Source organism: Dermacentor albipictus, chromosome 10 (assembly GCF_038994185.2).
Source record: "Dermacentor albipictus isolate Rhodes 1998 colony chromosome 10, USDA_Dalb.pri_finalv2, whole genome shotgun sequence".
In the NCBI taxonomy this organism is placed as follows: Eukaryota; Metazoa; Arthropoda; class Arachnida; order Ixodida; family Ixodidae; genus Dermacentor; species Dermacentor albipictus.
Window position 1 is genome coordinate 28,717,233 of NC_091830.1, and position 26,873 is coordinate 28,744,105.

The window sequence follows — 26,873 nt, forward strand, 5'->3', positions numbered from 1 at the left end:
AATTTCGGTGCCTGCGTTCCTGAGTGAAGGAAAGGTTAAACCGTCTTATGCCTGTTCCTCGGTTAAACTGCTCAAGCTGCCGCTGCATGGCCCAAAATTGCAGCAACGTCGTGACGTATATTTTTTTTAATGTTTATCTTTTTTGTTTTTGATTGTCGGTGTTGGCACGCTGCGATGATAACGAGGCGCATGCTCCCAGTTGGGAGTATCAGCTGTACAAAGCAGATAGGTGAGGGTGGCAAGGAATAAGTTTGCGAATACACACATACAAAATCGGAGGTCTTCACAATTTTTTTATTGAAGTTAGTGCCGATGTACAAAATTTGCCCTTGGCTTCTGCGAAATGAGCTTATGCTACCAATTTAAACCATAACAAGTCAAAGAGATGCGCCTGTTTGGTTTATTGCTGGCGATAATTTCTACGTTGAAATAGAATGCTGCCACTCAACTTTAATACTTCACCTGGCAAAACTTTCTCTTCCTTTACGAATATGCGCATTCTCGTGGCAAGCACGCGCTTCTTTTTTCATGCCCAGTACTGGGTGCTGATAATGAGTGGAAATTTCAGCAGAGTTAAATTAAGATGCTTCAGAACTTGCGCGGTAGGCTAGAGCGTGAGGCGCATTCCGTGGCCACGTTTCAAACGCGAATCCAATCATTATCATCAAGAAGCAAGTACCACGTACAAAGTGTTGCAAACAGAGAGAGTGAGCATGATCCTATGCGATAAAATTCAATATAATTGGCGAATTTGCATTGTCCCCATAGCTGAGCATCATAATTAGGTGCATTGTTATCAGTGCTTAGCTGAGAGGTCTGAGTAGGACTTCTGGTTCGTCTGGCTTGCATATGTGCAGTCACGTTCAATATATGCCACAACAAGGTGGCCATGGTTGAAGGAGAAGAAGACTGCATGGCTGCACCAACATAGGAAAAATTGGCTTGATGAATACCCCTAATTAAGAGGTTATTGAGTTCTCCGGTTTTCCGGATGTCGGCAACGCTGTGCCGTCTTGGGACCCCTTCGTCCACGGACACGGTGTTGCAAATGACATTGAACCTGACTATACATGCTGAAATATTCAGCGCAAGAGAGAACACCAGGGGCGATAAATAATGGGCGAGCGATAATTAAACAATTAACCAATGTTAAATATCCCCCAAATAAGAGATGCGAGTTGTTTTATGTGAACTGGCACCGTATTTTTACATAGTGGCGCCAATTATGTGTTTACTTCGCTTTCTGAATTACGAAGGCCGCATTTTAGATAGAAGTGACGCTTACACCTCGTGAAGCTAATAATTCACTCAAGGTCGTCTTAAAATTTGACTTAATATAGAGCGGCAGCACAGAAGCGACCATGTCGCTAAAATATTGCTGGCTTTATTTGCAGGTTGGTTAGCATTCTCCTGATTATAATTTCCGCTCAAGTAGTCTTTGTCTTATTGTGCTGCCGCTCCTAGTGAGATGCTCTGAAATTGTTTGCACGTTATGGTGTTGCTTGCAACTCTAGGTGGCAGGAGACAAAAAGTAATGCTGGCCCCTCAACTGAGGATATGCTCCAGCTTATCTTGGACAAGCAGGCTGTGACGGACGATAGACTTGCGAGTTCTGAGGGAAAGCTTGCCACGGTGGAGCTGTCATGCACTAGGCTACTTGAACTTGAAGGTAATATGCACAACTTTGAGTGCGCTACCAGACTACAGCAGCAAAAAATTTATCTTAGAAGATAGAGCTATACCCAATAATATTACGTTGTTGGTTTACTGGAGAGTACGAATGTGGCGCAGAAGGGCATAAAAGGCAAAGTAATTCAGGGTGTGCGATTGGTGACCGCATCGGTGTGGCAGTGTCCTGAGTGGCGAGGATTTGTAAGTTTGGCCAAACAAAGGCAGACCGAGATAGACCCGTTATCTGGAAGCTGTAAAAGTACAATGAGAAAATGACCATCTTTAAGAACTGCACAAGACATAAGGACAGGAAGACAACACTGTCTGATGATTATTTAAAGGAAAAGGTGAAAAAAGGAAGGCTACGTTGTCGTTCAGCGCAGTCTGATAGGCAGGCGGGCGCAAGGGTTAAATTTGTGCATGATAGACTCTTTATCGGCGACGTTGCATGCGACTTGATGGCACATAAACGGGTCGAAGCGCGCCCTAACTGCCAATCTTGGCCGCGTCTATGTTGGCGACCACAGAAGCCCCAAGAAATAGGGCTATTAAATATGAACGAGCGAAGAACAGCTAATAAGCGCGAACCATTCGAATGCTTGACTTTATTACATGACCCTCAGGTTGCTCGCATCACAGAGACGTGGTTACAACGCGACATTAAAGATGACGAAGTTTCCCTCAATTCTTTTCATGTCATACGTAATGACAGAACAAAAAGGGGCGGTGTCGTTGCCTTGTTAGTCAAGAACTCAATTAAGTGCGAATAACTTCCCGTCATTCATGAGCACGAGGGTACATGGTGCAAATTATTCATGGATAGATTCCTTTTAATAATTGGTGTTATTTGTCGTTCCCCCTGGCCGGTCCGAGTTTTTTCAGCGCTTCATGATTACATTGGAAACATAGCCAGAAAAAGTAGCAGGTTAAACTGATGGGTTATTTTAATCTGCCTGGCGTTGACTGCAACGGCCGCATATCAAGTACTATCGATAGGCTACACGTGGACTGTATGTTAGAAATAATGCAAAATATAGTCTAATTGAAGAGCTATATGTGCCGACGCGAATCCAGGCCAATTATATTCGAAAGTTGATGTTGTGTATTTATCGGAGTATAGCTTTAATTACCAGGTCGACGTGGCAAATGGAATACCTGACCATACAGTCATAGCAGACACTCTTCGGAGAGACGACAAATGTTGTGCCAAATATCTTAATACGCATGTGCTAAATTTTCAGAGGGCAGATGACACATCGATTCTCGAGCGTCTGGAGATAGCTCTTGACATGATACCGCAGGGAGGTGATGCGCAGCGTTCATGGAACTATTTTAAATCCACAGTTGCAGATTATATATCGAAGTTTGCATGTGTCAGACAGAAATGCGTAGAAAAGGCAAACCCGTCGATCACTAGGACAAGTATTCAGTTGACACGCCGACTGCAGCACGCCCAACAAGCTACGCCACGAAACCCTGACACAATTTCTTTGCTTAGCACAGAGGTTCGAAAAGAATTAAAGACAGCCAAGACAAGTTTCTTTTCCACTACTTTGACAAAGTACTTTGACAAGTACAGCCGCCGTGGTTGCTCAGTGGCTATGGTGTTGGGCTGCTGAGGACGAGATCGCGGGATCGAATCCTGGCCACGGCGGCCGCATTTCGATGGGGGCGAAATGCGAAAACACCCGTGTGCTTAGATTTAGGTGCACGTTAAAGAACCCCAGGTAGTCAAAATTTCCGGAGTCCTCCACTACGGCGTTCCTCATAATCAGAAAGTGGTTTTGGCACGTAAAACCCCAAATATTATTAACTTTGACAAGTACATGACAAGTCCGGACAGATTCTCGAGATACCCGGCTGGTTCAAGATCAGCAACAACTGCAGTCCGTGTGAATGATAACATTGGTAGGAAGCTAGTCCTCATGGGAGAAGAACTGAGTCATTCCTTCTGCTGAATGCTCTCGCCTGGTCAAATCGGCTCCACGATACAGGAAGCTTCAGGACATCGGCGGAGACGAAAGTCAAATTTCTAAAGAAGCAGCGTGAAACTCCTATTGAAATTAAATTTAAGGAAGTCGTCAGAGACTTATTTTGTTATAGCGCAAGCTTGACACGGACAACAGAAGGCACATCTGACACACACAGCTCTACTTTCAACAAGAGATTTATTTCTCGTTCTCGTCGCTATATATACACCCTCGACCCGTCATACAGCAGGTGTAAAATTTTTTGAAAAATAAACAAAAATATAAACTGGGAACCACACGTAGGCAGTTTCTTGACTCACATATTCACAGACATGTACACGTTCAACGCGAACAAAAATAATTCAGCTCTTTTGATGATAATGAAATGGAAGGTTTACTTACGCATGCGTCGCCGTATGTTGATATGTGTCTGGCTTCTATCAAGCGCGTCATTTCACACATTTTTTGTTTCTTTAAATCTTGGTTTGCACTTGCATCTCTGGCAATGGATGGCAAGAAAGCCGTCAGCGGCCAAGTTGTTAACTTTGTTACTGTGTTTTCGTAGCCTGTTTGACCGATGTAGGATCGTCCGCACCCGACAGGAACAAAATAAGCGCTATAACAAAATAAGATATGCCGTACCAACAAGCCCCTATTGCTATCCTCATCGTCGTCAGAGCCAGATGACATACTACATTAATTTCGAAAATGCTATTCTTATGCTATTGGCGATGATATACCGAAGCGTGCAGCGAAAGCTCGGCTTGTTAAAAAGGAAATTGAAGTATGCTAGTTCTGATGTTAAACTAAGTTCATACGTGGCAATCTTTTGCCCTAGTTTAGAGTACGCAAGTATAATCTTCGACCCATGTAAGCATTACCCCTCTAAGAAAGCAGCAAAAATACAACTTCTTACTGCTAGGTTTTTCTTTTCCTGCCACAACCGAACACGATAAGTTACAGAGTTGCCTAATAGGCCTCACTTTCCGGCACTTGCTGAGCGCCGCAGGGTCGATAAATTAAATTTTATGTTCCAACTACACGCGAGAAGCATAAATGTGGCTATCAGGTTGTGCTTGCAACCTCTTATCTGAATATCTCCAAGGATAAACCACAACTATGCTTTCGGGCGTTATACCTCCCGAGTTGATGTCTTTAAGTATTTGTTTTTAATCAAAACAAATTCCAAAGTTCTTGAACATGTTTAATTTGTGGTGTCAGTGCTCTCCTTTCAAGCAACAAAGAGCAGTCCTCTCAGCCACCCTAGGCAAGCTGGACAAGCACTCAATAACAGAAAACAAGATCCTTGGAAACTGGCCTACGCGAACATCAGCGCGATCTGCTATGAAGGCGCTGCTGCTGTACTTAAAAGACATGGGACTTTCTGACAAATTTTGGCTCTAGACTGTGTGACGTAGGACTGTAGGGTGACACTGCGTAAGACTGGGAACGCCTTTGCGAGTTGCTTGACAGTGCCCACAGAAACTGTTCGTGTGTACGTGCGTGTGTGTGTGTTTCGTTTTTTTATCCTTCTCTCTCTCACCTATTATATCCCCTTGCCCGTCCCTCAGTACAGGGTAGATAACCGCATATAATCTCTGGTTAACCTCCCCGTCTTTCCTTTGCCTTTCTCTCTCTCTCTCTTCCTTTGAAAGAAATTTGAAAATGTTTTTTTTACTAATTGAAAGGCTATATATGCCTAGTAAATGTATATATATGCCTTGTATCTAAACTTGTTATGTTAACGGATAATTAGTATTCAATTATTTTTGCGAATGCCACTGTTTTGATATGAGATTACATTTCCCACCCTGTAATAGGCCGAAAAGGGTTCACAGTATGGACAAACCAAAAATAAATCAAAATTGTCTTTCATTCATGGTAAAACTTTTCCGACTCTTATATAGTACTGCCGAGAAATTTTAAGCTGAAATGCATTTGGTAATTAAGCTTCTGCAATAGCGGAACTACTACTATTACCATGAGACGAGTCTTAGTAATGCAAAAAAAGACGCGAAAGCCAAGTGGCCACATTGTTATGAAGGTATGACATGAAGTTCAAGTGGGAAGTTCAGTTTTTCTGCCATCAGAAGACTAGAAAAAATTACCTGGTTGGCCAAAATATTTTTGTGCCAAATGATGGACGACTCGAAATTGTCTAGAGTCGGCCTCGTATCTGATATATATACCTATTTATAGGCAGTCGGCGGCAAGGCTGTACCATGTACTGATCTGTTACTTTGCTGTCGACAGGCTGTCCGGTTGCGCACGCACTCAAAGTTACCGATCCGGCTATCAGGAAACACGCATCGACGCGTGCTGGCTGCCTGGATCACCGATTTTTGCATCAGGATACCAAAGGACCAGCATCGGCTTCATTCCATGTCGCCCTACGTCGCTCCCATCGCCTTGGTCACCTGGTCTCGGCAGCCCAATCAAGTCTGACTACCGTCTACAAAAGGACTGGTCTCGCTGAGTCCCGTCGCAGTCGGCGGCAAGGCTGTACCATGTACTGATCTGTTACTTTGCTGTCGACAGGCTGTCCGGTTGCGCACGTACTCAAAGTTACCGATCCGGCTATCAGGAAACACGCATCGACGCGTGCTGGCTGCCTGGATCACCGATTTTTGCATCAGGATACCAAAGGACCAGCATCGGCTTCATTCCCTGTCGCCCTACGTCGCTCCCATCGCCTTGGTCACCTGGTCTCGGCAGCCCAATCAAGTCTGACTACCGTCTACAAAAGGACTGGTCTCGCTGAGTCCCGTCGCAGTCGGCGGCAAGGCTGTACCATGTACTGATCTGTTACTTTGCTGTCGACAGGTGAGTTGAAACGACCACCTGCCCGCGTTCTTTTTCTGAGTTGTTCTCTGCCGCCGACTGCACCACAATGCCTGATTGTACCACTTGTGCTGAGCCATTGCCGCGAGACGATAAGTTTCTGACGTGCTCTGTTTGTAATGAAGCTTTCCACCTGGGTAAAAATTGCTCGGCGGTCGCTGAATCAACTTTTTCGAAAATGTCGGCAGCAAAACGTGGGTCTTGGGTATGCCCGGCATGCAAGACGCAAACCGTCAAGCAACCTTCAATGGGTAATAAATCGGATGATGGAGTACTTGAACAGCAACTTTTGACTGTAAACGTTAAACTGGACCGGCTGACGACTACTGTTGAAATGTTGGCTAGTCGAGTGGAAGAACTACTGACCTTCAAAGCTATCGGAGAAAAAACTGCAGAAACTGTTCTACAGATACAGGGGTCGCTTGATTCCCTTGCTGTTAAATATGAATCGGTGTCATCGACAGTAACTGCGAACCAGATAGCAGTCGGCGAGCTTGGCACGCAAGTAGATACACTCTCCTCTAAGATTGCTGCCCAGGCTGAGTTGCTTGAGAAGGTTGGCTCTGAACTTAGCGAATTAGAGCAATACAGCCGACGCTGCAATTTCGAGATTCATGGCCTGCAATATAACCCCAACGAGGATTTGCCTTCCTTCTTGTCAGGACTGGCGGCGAAGCTAAGCATTTCCGAATTCAAACTTACCGATGTTTCTGCTGTGCACCGACTTCCCGCGCGCAGCAATACCATTCCTGTAGTCCTTGTGCAAATGCACACTGTTTCGGCCAAACAGCAATGGCTCGCTGCACGAGGAATCCTACGTGACCTTGCTCAAGACAGTACCTTTCCACGGCTTTACTTCAACGATAATCTTTCGCGAGCCCAACGGGAACTGTATCGGCTGGCAAGGCAGAAAGGCAAAGAATCAAAATTTAAATTCGTTTGGACCAAAAACGGCAGGATACTGGCTAAGAGGGATGAAGATGCACCTATTCTGCATATCAATAAGGCATCTGATCTCGAGAGTATTGCATGAGCATGAACAAAGTTGCCTTCAAGACATGTACTAATCTAAACGAGGTTCTTAGTTTCTTCCCAAATCCTAATGGTTGCGCCTTCCGTGCTGTTCACGTCAACATTCGTAGTATTAGAAAACATTGGGACCATTTTCAGGCCTTAATTACTCCTTTCAACTCCTATTTCGATGCGATCGCACTTACCGAGATTAACATACCGTCCGCCTGCATCAATCAGTATCAGATTATTGGATATCAAGTTTTATCATACACTAGGCCAATTAAAAGGGGAGGAGGCGTGGCAGTTTTCATCCGGGACACATGGGCAACAACTGAGCTGACTTTCTCGTTTTCCCAAGCTGAAATTGTGGCAGTGCGTCTTTGCGCACCTTCCTTGTCACTAATTCTGCTTGCGGTTTATCGCCCACCGTGTTGCAACGGTCGTATATTCCTGGATGAACTTGATACTGCCCTGGCCTCGATGTCGTCAATGGACCATGTTTGCCTAATTGGGGATGTCAACATTGATACGTTACGCCCTTCAGCAACGACAGTTGGCAATTATTTGGACGTGATTTCCAAATGGGGCTTGCAAAACACGATCTGTGAACCTACACGCGAAGAATTTCTTGCTGGTCATCTTGTCACATCTTGCATAGATCACATAAATATACGTGCACATAACTTAAGTGTCAAATCTGCCGTTATTACAACGAAACTTGCTGATCATTACATGGTCTGCTGCTCTCTAACAGATGACGCTACCAACTTGGTCGCTCCAAACGAAGTCAAACAAATATCATTTGTTGACCCCTTGGCTTTCGAAAAATTTGTAATGAATCACGACTGGCATAAGTTTTTGATGACTGTTCCTCCAGGCGACGCCTATGACAACTTTGTAGCACTATTCACCGATTTCCGGCTTGCAGCTACACGGGTCTGTAAAATCAAACAACGTAAATTGGACCAAAAATGGATGTCTACAGAAATACTCACGGCAATACAAGCAAAAGACTTGTTATGGGTTCAAACAAAGAGAAGTCCTAATTGTACTGCTTTGCGGCTTCGGTACAAAGAGCTTCGAAATAAGGTGAATGCTATGATACGTCTAGCAAAACGCAATAACTTACGAGCAAAATTCACGGACGCTCGTTGTGACAGCAGGAAAACATGGTCCCTAATTAACAATCTTAGAGGTGGTGATGTAAACGCTAATCGCCATGTTGATCTGATGTCTCATTTTTCTTCAAATGGTACTGCCACCGCTAATGATTTTAACTCATTTTTTTCAAAAGTGTCTGGTGTAGCGAGACCACATCCAGATACTTGCACATTGCAAACTAGTATTTCAGAATCCGCCCTTCTTCCCATGTTTTCGGAACATGACCTCAAATCAATCCTTTTCAGTCTAAAATCAAATAAATCTCCTGGAATTGATGGTGTTTCAATATTAGAGCTGCGCAGAACATTCGAAGCAATAAAAGATGTGCTACTACTCATTTTACACAATATTATTACCACTGGTATCATTCCCGATAATCTGAAGAATGCCCTGGTCATTCCTCTTTTTAAAAGTGGCGCACGCAACAATATTGAAAACTACCGGCCTATTTCTATCCTTTCATGCATTGGGCAGATATTGGAAAAACATCTGCTCAAGACAATGAGCAGCTTTTTAAGCAATCATGGCGTGTTATCTCCTAGCCAGTATGGTTTTGTGCCGAATCGGGGTACGCAGTTGCTGCTTGAAGATTTTTCCGATACACTAAACTCTGCGTTTGAACACAATCAGATTGCTTGTGCACTGTTTCTAGACGTCCGCAAAGCGTTTGACAGCGTCTGCCATAGTATACTGCTAACCAAACTTTCTTTGCTAGGCTTTCGGGGTGCGTTTTTGCGGCTTCTGAAAAACTTCTTGTCTCATAGGCAACAACTTGTGTCTATTGGAAAATTTCGTAGCAGCCTGACCGAAATTAAAGCTGGCGTCCCCCAGGGTTCAATTTTAAGTCCGTTATTATTTAACTTATATTTTAATGATTTATCTAATGTTGTGAACGTCAAATTATATCAGTATGCTGATGACACTGTCCTTGTTTCACACGCTCGAAGTTACGCTGACGCCATCTCTTCTTTACAAATGGCAACAACAAGAGTGATGGACTGGTTTCAGAATAATGTAGTCCATATAAATGCGTCCAAAACCCAACTAATCTGTTTCCACAACCCTGTCAAGCAAGTTACCCTATCCTCCCCGTTATATTTGCACACATTACATTGCAATCCCTGTTCGTGTGCCCCTGTGCAATACGCTTGTTCAATTAAATACCTTGGTGTCTTTTTTGACAGTGATTTATCCTGGAACTCTCATTTCGCATATATTTGTCAAAAACTTCGCGCAGTGTCTTGTGTTTTGTATAACATAAAATTGTACATGCCATTGTCTGCCCGAAAGATTGTAGTACATGCCTTATGCTACAGTGTAATCCGGTATGGGATATCTACATATGGTCATGGCGCTCAACATTTGGTAAGCCGGGTCAACTCCGTCCTTCGTGGCATTCTGAAGCATGTTGCTTATGATGTCTCCCCCAAATCTGATGTGTTCAAAACGTTCTTTACCTGATTTCAATTCTTTGCTGCTTGAAACTGTTATCTTAAAACATTTTTGGTTAAGTCAATATAAAATTCCTTATGTGCCTGTCCGTTCCCTGAGACCAAAGAATCCTTACATTACACCCCGCTGTAAGACGAGATATGGTCGAAGACTTCGTAACTACTATGTCCCAGCAATGTTTAATCTACTTCCTCAAAGCATACAAGATGTGAAAACAAAATATGGTCTTAGAAAGGCTCTTAGACACATGAATGCATGATTGGAAGCCTGTCATGTGAGTGTATGTGTGTGTGTTTTTTTTTTCACTATTGTTTAATAACGAGTTACTGATGGCTCTGTCGCTGTCTGCCAGGCACTGCCGTTCAAACCCACTGTGGCTTTGGCAGGCCCGATTCTTGCACTGTATGTTTCTCTAGTCATCAATAAAGTATTATTATTATTATTATTATTATTTGCTTTCTTAAGTTTCTCTTCCGTGAAGTGCATCGTACCCAGTTCTTGAATGGCCGCGATCATAAGTGTGCGGCGAACTAATCGTTAAAGCTGAGTCGTTTACTCGTATTATCGCTTTACTAGAAGCTTTTCAGTGTCCCATCCACGGTGCACGCACTTTGGACTAGGTTATTTGAAGTGAAGTTCACACCGCTTAGTACGAAGTAGGAAACCTGAATACTGCACTGGTTCGCTCGGTGTAGCGTACGCGGTGACACGTTGCATTTTTCGCGTGAACCTGGATGGGTACAGAACACTGCGCACGTCACAAAGAAGGTCGTGTGTCCAGGGCCGCAGCCAGGAGTTATGGGGCTTCAGCTTCCCCCCGAAATTTTTTCGTGCTGTCATGCACCGCCGACCAAAACAACCCCCGAATCCAGAAATCATTCTGGATTTTGGCTAGGATGTCGATTTCACGCTCGAAAAGAGACTTCAGCGCGAACATTGCGAACTCGGGCCGCATTTCGCTGCAACGCCCATGTACCGGGAGTCGCATGACGCAGGGAGCCCCATCCGAGCACAAGGTTTCAAGGACAGTTCGATGGCGAGCAGGCTAGTCGCGGCATCTCGCTGAGGCCGCGAAACCTAGGGAGCGCATTAATTTCAATTCCGAAACCTTATGGGTATAACGTTCTCACAAACTTTTCATGTGAAAGGTGAATTAACATTTCCAAAGTCGTGCCTTACATTTTAAATTCTTGAACATTGTGGGTTTAATTTTTTTGTAAACATTTGACGCCAAAGGTGCATTGACTTTGCTAAAGCCGTTGGTAGGACCATAAAACGAGGCAGGTCAAATCAACACACTATCAGGCAAGTTGACAAAGCCCGCAGCGAGGTCGATGAGACGAAGCGTTGTGGTGGTTCATTTGTGCCGTCATGTCAAAGAAAAGAATATCAACATTCTTTTTATCTGCGCCAGAGCATCCATGTCTAGACACTAAAGCCAGCAAAGGTAACTATTTTTCTACATTCACTTTTATTCGCGAGGACACATTGCGCCTTTTCTATTTTCTTGTTCTAGCTCTCCGCAGGTTGCCAGAGCCAGCCAGAGCGCATGCGTTTTTTTTCGTGTTGCCCCGACCACCGCGCGGCGAACCTAAGTGCGCGTTCCTTTTAACGCGATAGCGTTAAGGAGCTCGTGTCGCAGAAAAGCCGGTGTCGGCGTCGGTGTCGGCGTCGGCGTCAGCGTTTTTGCGGCGTTGACCGTGAGCGATAAATCACGGCAGGCACTCCATAAATAAAAAGCAACTTCCAAGATGGTCTGGGTGGGAATCGAACCAGGGTCTCCGGAGTGTGAGACGGAGACGCTACCACTCAGCCACGATTTCGATGCTTCCAAAAGGTACAAACGCGCCTCTAGTGAATGCGGTGTTGCCTTCGAAACGAGCCGTGGAAAGTTATACTGTGGTGTATATAGGTAATTATGAACATGTAACTTACAGAAGTCGCAATTACACGAGTAGCGAAGTGCGTTTCGCTGCATTTCTTCTGCGCTTTCCGCACACGGAGAGCCATCTTGCGGCAAACACAGAAGAGCCCCTCCTCTCCATGTACGGCGCTGCCCCGACAGATGGCGCGCCACGCGCGCATTGGAGCTGTCGCGGTTCGGACTCTCTCCCCCGACAACGCTTCGCCTCGCTCCCTCCGCAGAATCAAGCGTCCTTCCTTTCTTTAGATCTCTATCTCTCTGCCCGTGCCGATCACGGCGTTTGGCTGGCGTGCATCATTTCCCCCTCCGGGATACCGAGTTCTTTGGTTCGCTCCGCTTGCTCAGGCGCACGTTTCATTGCTGCGCCGAACGCCGCGTTGCTCGACCATATGGCTCGACGCTCACCGCGTCTGATGCGGGGCGCCTCGTAAGTGATGGCTGCCCTGTAGCCCATTGTCTTACACCCATTGGCGGGTCGACGGGAACGCTATCGCGTTCCACTCTTGAAGGCGAAGCTTAAGCGTCCTCCAATTTTTTCTCTAGCAGAGTGCATTTTCGCCCGGCAGAGTTTTCAACGTTTTCTGGCCAGGAGATGACAAAAAGGAACAATGGTCGCTCTCCGGCATCACTGTGGGGACTCGATGGATTGCAACGCGTTCGCTTGAGCGCAATCTCTCCGCAAAAGGCTTGTCTCGCTGGTGTAGGATATCGAAAAAAAAATTAAATGATGGGGTTTTACGTGCCAAAACCACTTTCTGATTATGAGGCACGCCGTAGTGGAGGACTCCGGAAATTTCGACCACGTAGGGTTCTTTAACGTGCACCTAAATCTAAGAACACGGGTATTCTCGCATTTCGCCCCCATTGAAATGCGGCCGCCGTGGCCGGGATTCTATCCCGCGACCTCGTGCTCAGCAGCCTAACACCATAGCCGCTGAGCAACCACGGCAGATGTAGGATATCGAGCAGCATGCGTATGCTTCTCTGTGGACCAAGCGTCTCACGTTTTCTTCGATATTCCTTCGGTAGCTACATTACAGGTGCCCGAAGTAAGCGTTCGATTGTGGCCAATATGCTTTCCTTTGTGGTATTTTTTTCATTTCGGTGCCCCCGCCACAGAAAAGAAAAAAAACAAGGCATTGTTGCGATGCAGCGAATTGTAGCACGGTGAAAGTTCGACTTTGTCACTTCTTCTTTTGCGGAAAATAATGGCTCACGGGACGCTTCAGTTGCCGGATTCTCTTAATATATTATGGTGATAGCAATTATATGGATACTCCGGGCGCATTCCTGCCGTCGCCGTCGCCCTCATGTTCCGTATAAAGTCCTATGCGATAATGTCGTGATCGTGCGCTGCATGCTGTATGTGCAAGTGAAAGCGTAGGGGATGGTGGTGGCATGGGTGGGCCGACGATGTGGCTCAGTCTTGTGTGAGCAAGGGATAAAAGCGGGGAGGAAGCGCGCCGTCTTCCTTCACGCGCGATACATCAGGGGGTGTAAGAGGGTGGGTGGTTGGCGGTGGGCCTTAGGTATCTGTGATCTGTGAATATATGATTGCGCAACATGTTTATTCGCCTTGTTTGACGCATTATATACAGTGACTTTTTCTTAGACACGTAGATTTATTGGAGACTTATACCTAAGTCTAAATATCTTTTTGTGATGTTTTTTGTATACGTGCAGTGAAGTTTCTTTCCATTGACACTTTTTTATGCTCTTTATCAAGCTGCGTCTTCGCATTTGTGTATTCGATTGCATCTTCGCATTTCTAATGCACGAGGGCGAGTCAAATGAAAGTGAGCTAACCCACCTGGCGAAATAATGGTTTGGTTTATTATCTGCAGGGCATGCGCGTAGCACACAGACATCTCTCATTTACAAAAAATGACGCACAGGTGTGAGGATAAATGTTCTTTAATGCTCTCATATAGTGGGTTGAACATGGTTCCGTGACAAAATGGATACTCCAAATGTTGAACAGCGTGGTATTGTGAGGTTTTTGACAGCTGAAGGTGTTTTACAAAAATAATTCGTGGCCGTATGGCTGCCGTGTACGCTGAACATTGAATTTCATTAGCCACTGTGAAGCGTTGGAGCAAACTGTTCAAATAAGGATGTGAAAGTTGCAAAGGCGATCCAAGACCGGGCCAAAGCCACCGTGCAATCACTCCCAACACAATTTCAAAAGTTGATGAACTGATTAGACAAGAACGGGGGATAAGCATCGATGAACTGGTAGAGCGTGTGAACATCAGTCACGGTTCGGTTCACACCATAATTCATGAACATCTCGGTTATCGGCACTTGTGTGTGCAATGGATGCCCAAGATTTTGAACCACCGCCAGAATGCGGAGAGGTTCGGCACTGCCTTAACTCATCTGATCCAGTATCACAATGAAGGTGACGAGTTCTTGTCTGCAATTCTGACCGGGAACAAATCATGGGGGCACTACTACGAGCCTGAAACACGACGGCAAGGCTCACAGTGGAAACATTGGAATTCATCACCCCAAAGAAAGCAAAGGCCGTCATTCCCGCCGGAAAGGTGTTGACTTATTTTCGGGGGCCATAACTGATCGAATTTACTAAACCTGGAGAGACTATCAGTCATTTCCGATATTGTGAAACGCCGGGTCGGCTGCAATAAAAAACAAATGGCATGTAAAATTGATGAAATGGGCCATCTTGCTCCACGACAATCACCGATATGGTTAACACAAAACTGGCAAAGTTCAAGTGGGAAACGCTGCAGCATCCGCCATATAGTCCAGACATGTCGCCTTGCGACTTAGGCATTGCTGGGCAATTGAAGAAACAGCCTAAGGGAACCAGATTCGCGTCGGACGATGACGTGAAAAAGTCAATTATGGACTTTTTGCAGCAGCAACCCAATGAGCTTTATGAGACGGGAATCACACGAATTGTTAGTCAGGGGAACAAATGTGTAAATGCTCTTGGCGACTACTGTTAAATAAAGTACCTAGTTTGTCACATATTCGCAGTTGCTCATTTTTATTTGACTGGCACCTTCGTATATTTTGCTGAATCCAGCTTTTTATATGTGCTCTTGCTATAATTTCGGTGCAATTACTCACAATACACGACCGGTGACAGCGGCACCTGCGCCGCACATTGGAACGAAGGACAGCGTAATTGAGATTTCCCTCTGGCGATTACATATGTAAAAAAAATGTAAAGAAGGTTCTAGATGACAAAGTTTCGTTAAAATATTTGTCCTCAACTTGTTAGTTTGATGGCCTTTACATTCTTCATATCAGCGGCATGTACTGTTGCTGGTTTCGAACTGATATAGTTCTAAAGTTCGTGTGATATTTTCTTTGCTTAGTAAACAGACAAAAAACATGGAACAATGGATATCAGTTATTTCGGGCAAAAGTTTTGGGACATACGAGTATATTCTTTTATGAAAGAAATACATATTTTGCTTGTTTTGACAGTGCGTAGCGCTTAAGAATTCGTTTGCAGCGTCTTTAGAACTGGCAATGCAGTTATTATTAATGTATTTGATCCCTTGACAAATTTTATTAGGAGGAGGCCGAGCTAAAACGTAGCCCCCTCCCCCCCGTACGAAATTTCTGGCTACACCACTGCTTGTGTCTCACCGTATCCCGTAATGGTAAATGAAAAATCAGGCTCCTTCTCACGGGCATCAGTAGAATTTATCTACTGCCAAGTCCCCACTATTTATGGCGGATGTAATTTTGAGTAGCTTCCACCCTCGTACATGCATTGTGCGTCCCGCCCTACTATGGTTGTTTTACAGTCTATGCAGCTGCAACGAAGTACCGGTTATAACGAAGTGCCGGTATAAAAAAGTACATTTACTGCGTCGCTAGTTTCACTCTAACGAGTGTGTACTGTGCATATCTCACTGCCGATATAGTTTTTAATAAATTTGGAAATCCTCACTGCGTGTGTATGCTTCTCGCTTGCAAGATTCCTCCACTTCATGGACAGAGACGTCCATCACCAGCAAGCGCAATTCATAGCTTTGTGGTCGATTGATCCGATATCGATATTCCGTTCAGAGTAATCCAAATGATGAATGCGTGTGCCACTCGCGCATGCCACTAATAAACACAACGTACGGAACTTTAGCGCGCTGTTTTATAATAGACTAATCTATTCCCACTTGGTTCGCCACGTGGCATAGCGTCATATTGTAGTTAAATATAAGCATGCAGGCCCGTTTGTAAAACTCGTAAAAGACTTGTAATATGTGTAGACCATTTAATCCTGGCGTTTTCTCGCGTGCACGAGATATACAGTGGGCCGCGCTGGGAAGACGTCGTCACTCGTCCATGTCAAAACTTCGTCGGTCACGTCCTTGCGAAGGAGTTCTTTTTCTTCGGGCGATAATCTGGCCACCACAGGATTCACGGAGAGCTGGATGTCTATAGGGCCAAAAAACATATTTATATGTATAAGTGTGCAGCTGTGGGATCGGCAAGTCAGATGCAGACAATAATGCTGTCGCATTTCACGAAGTTGCATTTGTACGTTTATGAGCCAGTGTGCCAGTGCATATAATTAGTAAACATAATGGCAATGACAGCTAATAAGGTTGTGGTGGCGGTGATGATGACGATGGTAGTTGTAGCCAGAATGTAAGGATTTCGTAAGCTCTGCTGTAACGAAGCAGTTTAAAGCGTTCGATTTTGTAGAAGGGGTAGCACCGTACACGGTGACCTGCTTCCACGTGTATCTACCTCCCTTAAATAATTTTTCATTGAGACCCTTCAACGTCAGTGTGTCAAACACGTACCACTTCTTAAAACTAAGTGACTTGTTGTACAGAAATGTAATTAGTTGAAAACTGCTCCTTAGGGCCCCATTCCATTAAGCCACACAAGGAAATTTATTGTTTGGTTCCACAAGGAAGTCGTCAGGAATAATTTTGCATTGGGACATTAAAGGGTCAATGAGAAAAATGCGTGTAATTTTTAGAAAGGCTATTAGTGTCTGTGGTCTTTCATGTATGAGTCGCTCGGATTCCCATACACCTGCAATGGCTTTTCCTTGTTTATTGCATTTCGGTAGCTGGCATGCATTACCTTTTTGTAGGACAATGGGTCATTTACGTCTCTCTTTATTATGTGCACCAAAATGCTTCTCAGCAGCAAAGGGACACATTTGTATAATTTATTTCATCCTGCCATCCAAACGTTTGAGCTGTTATGCGAGAATAGAAATGACGACAAGCGTGCAAAATCTACAAGATTGTTTTCATTGTTGGAACGCTTCCTGACTTTGCCCCGCATTTGCTCACTAGAAAAAAATTGTCAAGGTACCCGATAAGTTATTCTTCTTTCCTGCATATAGATTCACACCTCTACCACTCAAAATAAGCACCCATTTTTTTTTATCTTGAGGTGAGAACGAGGACGCAAAACTTGCCCTCATGAACGCTCGTGCAGAAGCATGCACGTTCAAAATGGCACTGATGACATTGGTGCTTAACGCTCTGGCCTAACGTGGGCACATACATTTTTCGTGGCCTCCGCTGTACCACTATGTCCGTCATGCTTCTTCCGTTTTAGGGGCGAAGTGGTTACATAATTTTTCATTGAGACCCTTCAACGTGAGTGTGTCAAACACGTACCACTTCTTAAAACTAAGCGACTTGTTGTAGATAAATGCAATTATTTGAAAACTGCTCTTTAGGGCCCCATTCCATTAAGCCACACAAGGAAATTTATTGTTTGGTTCCACAAGGAAGTCGTCAGGAATAATTTTGCATTGGGACTTTAAAGGGTCAACGAGAAAAATGCGTCTAATTTTTAGAAAGACTTTTAGTGGCCGTGGGACAAATACACACCACTTTTTAAAAATACGCGGTTTGATGCAGAAAAGTCAAACTATTGCGAAGTATTTCAAAGTACTTCATTTTCTCATTCCACGCAAGAAATTTTAAGAGCTCTGTAAAAAAATATATACATATGCCGTGTGGCCAAGAGTTACTCTGCCAAAATCAACAGCGTCCGTCTTTTCAACTCAGATGCATCTAGAGACTTCTGACCATGGCGCTCAAGTTCTGCTATTATGATCTGCCAAACGCGAACAGCATTTAAAACGTTGATCAGTGAAAAAATGGTATTTGCCTGATTAATGAATGCCTTCAATCGTTTAATAGTGTACATCGCTGTGGTAACAACAATTCGAGAAAAGTGCTCACATATTTCACATTTTCTATGTGTGTAGGCAATTCCGAGTGCAAAAAGTAGTTTTTTAAAACACCTTTTGCGAAAGAAATAATGACCATAGCTGAAGTTCAGTTAGCTTATAATGAACACAAGCATAGAACCTCTCGAATACTTGCCGATTAGCTCCTGGGGATTTTCGTAATTGAGCTGCAGGTAAAGTAACTCGCACGTGTTTGCCGTAAGGTCAGCAGAGTCAAGTATGCCACGCAGGTAGGACAGTCTGGCCTTGTCGTCCTCCAAGTCTTGGCTCTTAGGCATGAACCCAGCGAAGACCTTGAAAAGTATGAACAACGTTTCTTTGTTATCGGAAATGGCCAATAGAACTCGTCATAACAACGCAGAGATCTATTTATTACCAAATATTCGCATAGCCAAGGTGAACACTATTGTGTGCGCGACTTGGTTTTGCCAGTTCTGTCCCATACTTGCAATACAAATACATCGGACATTGCGCTAAAAGTAATTTGATCCCAGCGGTCACCTTGACTGACTACAACTCATTTCAGTCTGTTGAATAGTAGGGTGTGTGTGTGTCAATTCTGGCCATCATCAGCTTCAGCCTACCTACACAGCTAGCTGACAGCTTCGAGTCCAAGATATGGAACATGCATGCAACCACCTGGAAGACATCTCTGCATAGTGACGACACCCATGGCATCAAAATACAAGTGTAAAAATAGAGCCCGTACCATCTCACCTGTGCGAACCTATATAGAAAACACAATGTAGCTTATATTAAGCGATTAGGAAAGCGTGACTACGTGTTCGTGTGCGCTGACCAGCAGCAGACGTAGCTTGCACCGCTTTCGACTTTGACATTACTTTCGCGACGGTGTCATCTTTGATGGCATCGTCACGATTGTAACAAGGCTTCAAATGGCTGCTAACTGCTTAGCCGTCTACTTTGACATTTACGGGGAACATCGGAACACAGCCACTGCCGCAGAAAAAATTACTAATGGCACTAGCAAGCTTGAGGGGAAGATCGACGCCTCTTGTTTTGACAGCAATGGTGAAGTTGTAGTTTTGAGCCGATGACAGGAATACTTTTCTTTCATTTAACGCGCGTCGACTGAGACTACGCTGAAGGAAAATTTAGTTAATCCGTAATTACTATGACTCACTAGAAAATGCACACTAGATAATTGTATCATCTAGATTTTTTTAGAGCCGCAGCTCTTAATGGTCCGTTCCTGCAGCAAGCGTCGTCGTCGGCGGTGGCGTAACCGAGCTAACGAGCACAACAGTGAAATATTTAAGAGCGAACGCGGAGCTGCAGATGAAAGACGCAAGCCGTGACGTATGCGGCTCCCGTGACGTATGCAGGGGAAACTGGTTTCATGCGGAACCACCCGACCACTCTATGCGTACTTGTATGTGGTCTCAGCCGGACCACTAATTTCGTATTGTCGTCTGCTCGTGTCAGCTCTCGTTCGCGCTTGTTTGTTTTGCACGGTTCACTCTCGTTCGCGCTTGTTTAGATTGCCATGGTTTGCGATTGCTTTGCAATCTGATAGTATGTACGACGCAGTTTGTTTAGTACTTTCTGGAAGACAAGCGACACTAGCCATTACACTGGAACCTTCGACGAATCGTATAAAAGCCGACGCACGTGCTTGACCGGCAGATCAGATTTTGACTACTGCCGACTATGCTACGTGTCTTTCTCAAATTTTTTGCCTTCACTCCAATTTCACATTAGAGACTGTCGTAATTGGCGGTGAATTTTTTAATTGACGTCTGCTGGATGATGGAATAATCTAACGTAACTTTTGCTCATTTGAAAACAGTGCATCATAATTAATGATTGAAGGGGGCATGAACAGAAACATGCAAGACTGGCTTGGGGTCAACGGTATTATAACTTACGTTCGAGAACTTTTTCCAACGATCGAGCTTTGCCATCGTCCTCCACAACGCCCTCGTGGGTGACCAGGCAGGGAATAGCAGTAGACACTCTCCGGAAGGCGTCAGCAGCCGGGACACGTTCTTCATGGCCTGCGCCTGGTCCTTGAGCCAGTTGAGGCAAAAGAAAGAGTAGACGCGGTCAAATCTTCCATACTTTTCAATGAAGTCGCTGACGTCATCGCCGATGTTGAGGTAATCGTACTGGATATTTGGGTGCGCGCTGTTTTCGCGAGCGTACGAAAGCATCTCCTCCGACGCGTCTACCGCGACGAGTCTTCGAAAGGGCGGACACCTCGGCAGTAGCCAGTCCCTGGTGAAGTCCCCGGTGCCGCAGCCTATGTCCAAGAATTGCTGTCTCTCGGTGTTAGCTGGTGCAAAGGTCATGTTGATTAAGTCCACGGCCCTGAGGTTCACGATGCGTTGCAACTCGTCGTTGTTGGCGTATGACTGGGAGTTATATGCGAGGTTCCTCGTCGTGGTCTTATGCATGTTGAGCTGCTGTAGGAAGAGGCTTGAAAAAAATTTGAGGATGCCACCAGATGTGCTTTGCCCGGCAACCTGTCGGGGTTCTCGATAGGACAGTTGCGCGTTGACAACAAGCGTATGGTTCCCGATACCTGTGAGGCAAAACTGTTTTTGAGTTAGGTTTAGGCAACCTACTATAAGGGGTACGCTACGTTAACTTTTCCGACAGTTAACACACAAGCCTTACTTTGTAACAGCCCAAAAAATCAGTTCGTGCTCCGCTCATAAAATCGCACAGCATGTACCCTGTTAGGCCTACGCTTTCTAAAAGATAGATTATGATGGATACGGACACTGAAAGAAGTTTGTACCGAAAATCACATCACGGTCATACAAATTCTGGGGCCGAACTCGCAAAGCTTTTCGTTCGTAGCCACACTTTAACATTGGTAGGCCACCTTACCCAATAATTAGGGGTGAGCGAATGTCCCAAGATTACAATATTATTCGCATTTGAAACGGAACGTTTGGTCGTTTTCGGATATTCGAAACATACCTAATGTTTGACATAAACCGACCAGTAAAGTCCGGTTACTGTTTTCTGTCTGTTAAAAAGTGTGGCAGACTATTAGCAATGAAACAACAAAATTTTTCCAAGCGACGCGAAAATTTTAGTGCTCGCGTTCTTTTTGGTTTAGCGGTGGAATCCTTCATAAACAGCGGTTTCCGCTTGTAGCCTCTCATGCAGTGTTCTTGGAAGTCCAGTGTTGTAGCAGTTTTAGCTTTCACGCTACAACCTGAGATAGTTTCCATGCAATTTGCCCCCTTTTACACGTGTGTAACCCGCCGTGGTTGCTCAGTGGCTATGGTGTTGGGCTGCTGAGCACGAGGTCGCGGGATCGAATCCCGGCCACGGCGGCCGCATTTCGATGGGGGCGAAATGCGAAAACACCCGTGTGCTTAGATTTAGGTGCACGTTAAAGAACCCCAGGTGGTCAAAATTTCCGGAGTCCTCCACTACGGCGTGCCTCATAATCAGAAAGTGGTTTTGGCACGTAAAACCCCAAATATTATTATTATTATTACACGTGTGTACGGCGCACAAGTTATTCAAACGCATTTTTCTAGGTTTTTCCACAGCTTGTGACATTTTAGAGCGCAGCTATTAAGCGCCCGTTCCTGCGTCGGCGTAACCGTGCGAACGAGCATAGAGAAAGATGAAAGACGTGATCCGTGAACGGCGGAGACTGATGAAAGCGGCCGCTTCAGTGACGTGCCAGCAGGAGACTGGTGTCATGCGGACCCACCCGATATCCTTTGCTTGCGTAAGGTCTAGCTCGCGCTTGTCTGCTTTGCTTTGTTTGGTATCGTTCGCGCTGGTATCGATTGTTATGGTTGGCGATTCTCGTAATCTGATCGTATCGTGATGCGAATTTTTTAGTACTTTCTGGAAGCCACGCAAGCACTAGCCATTACGCTGGAATCTTCGACGAGTCATGTATAGAAGCCCACACGCTCGACCCGCAGATCAGATTTCGGACGACCGCAGACTCACCGCCGCTATCATCCTTGAGGGTTACATATTACCCGCCGTGGCTGCTCAGTGGCTATGGTGTTGGGCTGCGGAGCACGAGTTCGCGGTATTGCATCCCGGCCATGGCGGCCGCATTTAGATGGTGACGAAGTGCGAAAACAGCCATGTACTTAAATTTAGGTGCACGTTAAAGAACCCCAGGTGGTCAAAATTTCCGGAGTCCTCCACTACGGCGTGCCTCATAATCAGAAAGTGGTTTTGGCACGTAAAACCCCAAATATTATTATTATTACGTTAAAGAACCCCATGAGTTCGAAATTTCCGGAGTCCTCCACTACGGCATGCCTCGTAATAAGAAAGTGATTTTGGCACGTAAACCCCATGATTTAGTGTTACATGTTTTGGTGGGCACAAGTTTGCCCAATAAAGAGCTAAATTTGTAACTTAGTTTCGACACTGCGTCGTTCTTCACTGTCACTACCATGTGAGAATATAATCATAAATACCAAATAGTGCCGGCCACTTCTTTCCGAACAATGAGCTACGCAATTGGTGGACATGTTCGTCTGCGAATTCTAAACAGCTAAACAGCTGCGCTCAAAATTTTCATTAGTGAGTATCGGAATGATCGGTGAAACTTTCCGGCTGCAGTTTATTTAGAAGTTTCAGAGAGCAAGTCATGCAGCAGCGATTTATTTTTGAAAAATTTGCTTGCAACCAGGATTCAAAGTTGTTGAGGCTATTCGTGCAGTTTTCTTCATGAAAAATGACGATGTGTTGTAGACTGATTGTTTGTGCTGATAGCTGCCTTTATCGCACTGGTCAGTGTAGGCTTAGTACCTAATTATACAGAAATAAATATTCCTGCTCTAAGCACGCACAACTGAGTCTGGCTACTAGATATACAGTTTGATATTCGATTCGTATACTAGAAAAGTTGGTGGATCAAATACAATGTCTTTGGCAGCGAGTTGGAAGTGTCAGTGCGACGGGGTCTCTCGGCAAGACACTCGATGCAACGCTCCACGCATGAGGGGAGCAGTATTGCAATGTCTGCCTGGGCGGCAGGATGCGGGACCTACGGCGTGAGGCCTAACGGCCGGGGCGTAAAGCGCCGCAGAAGAAAGACGTGCGACTTCCATCGACACCGGCCAGACAAAGAATGATTTATTTCCAGTAGAGGAGAAGGGAACAGGAAGCAGCACGCAATGTTTTGCACTGTGCGGCGCTAGCGGTCAACTGGTTTCGAAACTGGAATACAACATGCAACAAGCAGGAGGAGCGTCGAACTGTTTCATTTCTTTACTGCACTGTCTTCGGGATCGGCCCACATTTGGACGTATGATGTCCAGTTAAATAATTTTAGATAACTTCAGGGGTTTTACGTGCCAAAACTACGATCTGATTACGAGGCACGCCATATTAGGGAAGAGCGTACGGGGCGTAATGGTTACGGTGTCGGGTTTCAGTGCTAGAGACCCTCTGTTTAAATCCGGCATTTGTTTATATTAATACCGAGGGTTTCAGCGAACACTTTCAGTTTTTTAATTGACTCTGGCTGATAGCACAATTCTAGTCCATGAGCTGTAGACTCTTATAGGCGGACATTACTTACAGAAAAAACTGAAATGCATAATACTAAAGAACGAAAATTCACTAATTAAGCTTTTAACTCATTGCCCTATGGCATGTATTGAAATTTCCAAATTCTAGGAGGGGAGCTCTCAAGGCGGAACCACATGGAATGAATTATCAGGATGACACCGGTTTCGACATATTCATTCCCGAACTTTGCGATTAAGGCATTGAAGTTCCATTTAATCTTTTTGTGCTTCAACCGACATTCATAAACCGACGTTTTGTTAAGAAAGTGGAACGAAAATGAGTTTTCACAAAAAGTTTGACGGCGCATATCTCGTAAATTGTGTCATGGACACAGTTATATTCAAAGGGATATACCTTGCAGTCTCACCCGCTAGAATTTGTAAATTGCCATATGTGCCATAAGGCCCCAAAGGAACATATCAGCCAACATTTCCAGGCAGTTCCAACTTCTGATCGGCCCATGGAAAGGGCTAGAAACATATCCTATACGGAAAAGTGATGGTGACTCGCTAAGAAAGATATTGTTTACGAGACTTGATGTTCGCCCACATATGTCAAATAGCCATGTTAGCTTGGGCATTCACCTCAGCGAACTGTTGCCAAACGCGTTATTGACAGCTTGCTGTGCACTGCTCTAGATAAACTGATGGGGATACTGTGTCGCTCTGCAACGTGCTGATCCAACACCACCTATAGACAAGAGAAGGCCTGAGCGCTCAGCAAATGACGTCACGGAGAAGAGGCTGGTGGCGTGCTCGGGGATACGGGTTGAATGAAGGGATCGCGCCCTTATGGGCAACGATAACCAGAGCGCAGTTACTGTTTTTCTAGGCATATACAGTTGAGCAGAAGGCCCGCAGAGAACAGAGGGTGTTGCAAGGTAATTTTCTTTATGCAAAACTATTTACGCGCTGCATTACTAAAAAGCCCGTCCACAAAAAATGAAATCGTTCAACCTTAGGCTTGAGGACGAATTTCGGGTAAATGATGACAGGGAGCATGGCTTATATTGAGAAGTCACAGTGCTGCCTTCTTCAGAGCAGCGCAATTGCCTTGATTTATCGCTGACGTCAAAGAGTTTGCCATTCATGCGACCAGAAATGTTCTTCGACAAAATGTTAGCACCACACCATAGCACATATGACAACTTCACAGGACCATTTGCACGTGAACGACTTGAAGGACGACCTGAAGGACGACTTGCACCTGAACCGCATTCGCAATGTCTTTTTTATGTTTCTTAAATTCACACTTGAGAAGTTCGATCGGGACGGTCGTTGGCTCTGTAGCGCAAACAGATCTGAGCGCAAAGGACAATATAGGCCAAGCTCGGCCTAGCGCCGAGTAACTCTCGGCAGTTTTCTTATGTTTCCGTCTGTGTCGCATCCCGAGCACCATCGAGGCGCGACGCCGGTGACGTTGTTGCCGTCGTTCCTCATCGCGCCGGCCTTGTTACAAGTGCTGTACTTTCTGGCGCAATGTTCGCGCTGTGCAGAACTAGAAGTCTCGCGTCGTGCGAGTTCCTCGTATAATTGTTAAAACACCGTGACGGAAACGTGAACGTAACGCTAAGCCTTGCTATCGCTGTCGGTGCTTGGCCTACGCGAAACTGCGACATTTCATTCTACAAGTGCGCATAGCTCTTGGTGTTCGCAAGATAAAGCGTACGCACTAGTTTAAACCCTTTGACGGCAAGATACGTAAATTTATGGTGCCGCGAACAAGTCCCAATTAGTCGACGCCATATATTTGGGATAGCGTCTGTACGTTCAAAAACGCGCCGTTCATTAGGCGCCACTCATTATGGGTGAACAAGTGCTGCCGTCTTGTATGAATACAAGAAACTTTTCTCTCTCCGTTATGGCCTCAGAGATATGCTGCCGTCTTGTATGAATACAAGAAACTTCTCTCTCTCCGTTATGGCCTCAGAGATATGCTGCCGTCTTGTATGAATACAAGAAACTTCTCTCTCTCCGTTATGGCATCAGAGATGTGCTGCCGTCTGGTATGAATACAAAAAACTTCTCTCTCTCCGTTATGGCCTCAGAGACTCACGCTCATCGGCATGTCCGTGACCGGCGCGTCCACCGGGCGCGTCAGCGTCCACTCACGCATCGGCACGTGGGCAGGTGCGCAGCAATTGGCGTTAGTTTCGTCTCGCCGGCTGTCTCCGCTTGTCGCGCTAGCAAAATAAAAAAAAAGTGTCTGGGGGGTTTCTAATCACTAAAAAAGGTTGCCGCGAGATATTCGCTCACTCGTTCTTTCTTGTTTTTTTTCTCAAAGGGGGTGCTACTTCGTCTGCTCACAGGTGGGCGCTGGTATACACAGACGATGTGCCATGTATGCCTGCGTTTCTTGAGGCTTTCTTAAAAACGACTGCCCTTCATTAGCGATAGGACGAAGAATCACTGCTAGTTTCTGACTGGCTTGGTTTTCTTGACGGGCGCACAAACATTGATTTCATTGAGCTTGGTTCTGTACGCCAGCATATACAGTGTGATTACGCTATGAACGTGGCCGCCGGTTGTTCTTCAAGTGAGTTGAGTCGCCACTACTTCGATGCGGACCCTAGTGACGAATAGGAATATATATATATACCAGTGTATCTACTTTTTTTATACTTATTAGAAGTATTTATGCAAATCCATGTGTAGTCATGGATAGTTTATCCATGTTTACCTGTGGAAAATATCTTTCGTCACTTTGTCGTTTCTCTAAAAAAATTACGGTAATCTTTCTTTCTTAGGGGGGAGGTCACTCTGAGGATCTTCATGAATAAAAAAATTCGACCCTGCCGGTTACATTTGGCGCAGGAAAATCGACCCTCAAAGGGCTAAAGGAAATGTCTATACCACGTACTTACGGCACACAATCTGCGTCAGGCTAGTCCATGAAATGGTATTATTTTACCGTTTTTGGCCTACCAAATGGTTATAACAGTAGGCAAAGAAAGTTAAAAAGGTTTGCTTTATCAATGTAATTGTGCTGATGACGCGTATTTGTTCCAATTATTCATATATGTATGATTTCTTTTGTTGCTGAGTAATTTTGAGGAAAATATGGCGGTCATCGTGGAAACCTACAAAGGTAGCAAAGATAGTAG

The 26,873-nt window shown here is 45.1% G+C and overlaps 2 protein-coding genes across 3 annotated transcripts in view; one reads left to right on the forward strand and one right to left on the reverse strand.

The window, feature by feature from the left end:
* LOC139050899 (neprilysin-1-like) overlaps window positions 1–26,873 on the forward strand; it is a 284,773-nt gene that overhangs the window by 93,793 nt on the left and 164,107 nt on the right. The window contains exon 1 of one of the 2 annotated variants that reach the window (XM_070527729.1): window positions 5,878–6,464. The exons of the other annotated variant lie outside the window; for it this stretch is intronic. The gene's annotated coding sequence lies outside the window, so the exon portion shown is untranslated. Of the gene's footprint in view, window positions 1–5,877; window positions 6,465–26,873 lie in introns of those variants that run through there. 2 annotated transcript variants of the gene reach the window in all.
* Window positions 16,286–20,682, reverse strand: LOC139050844 (juvenile hormone acid O-methyltransferase-like). The gene is made up of 3 exons (XM_070527637.1): window positions 20,128–20,682; window positions 18,375–18,531; window positions 16,286–16,449 (listed from the first exon to the last, which is right to left on the reverse strand). The coding sequence occupies exons 1-3, from the start codon at window positions 20,653–20,655 to the stop codon at window positions 16,286–16,288; spliced, it is 849 nt and encodes a 282-aa protein (XP_070383738.1). The 5' UTR covers window positions 20,656–20,682.

Excerpts from the sequence above, each read along its gene's own strand:
- LOC139050844 (XM_070527637.1), bottom strand. The coding sequence starts at position 20,655 with ATGCATAAGACCACGACGAGGAACCTCGCATATAACTCCCAGTCATAC. Across the intron at positions 18,532-20,127 it reads GTTGGAAAAAGTTCTCGAAC|GTCTTCGCTGGGTTCATGCC; the intron begins GTAAGTTATAAT and ends ATACTTTTCAAG. Across the intron at positions 16,450-18,374 it reads AAATCCCCAGGAGCTAATCG|ACATCCAGCTCTCCGTGAAT; the intron begins GCAAGTATTCGA and ends TTGGCCCTATAG.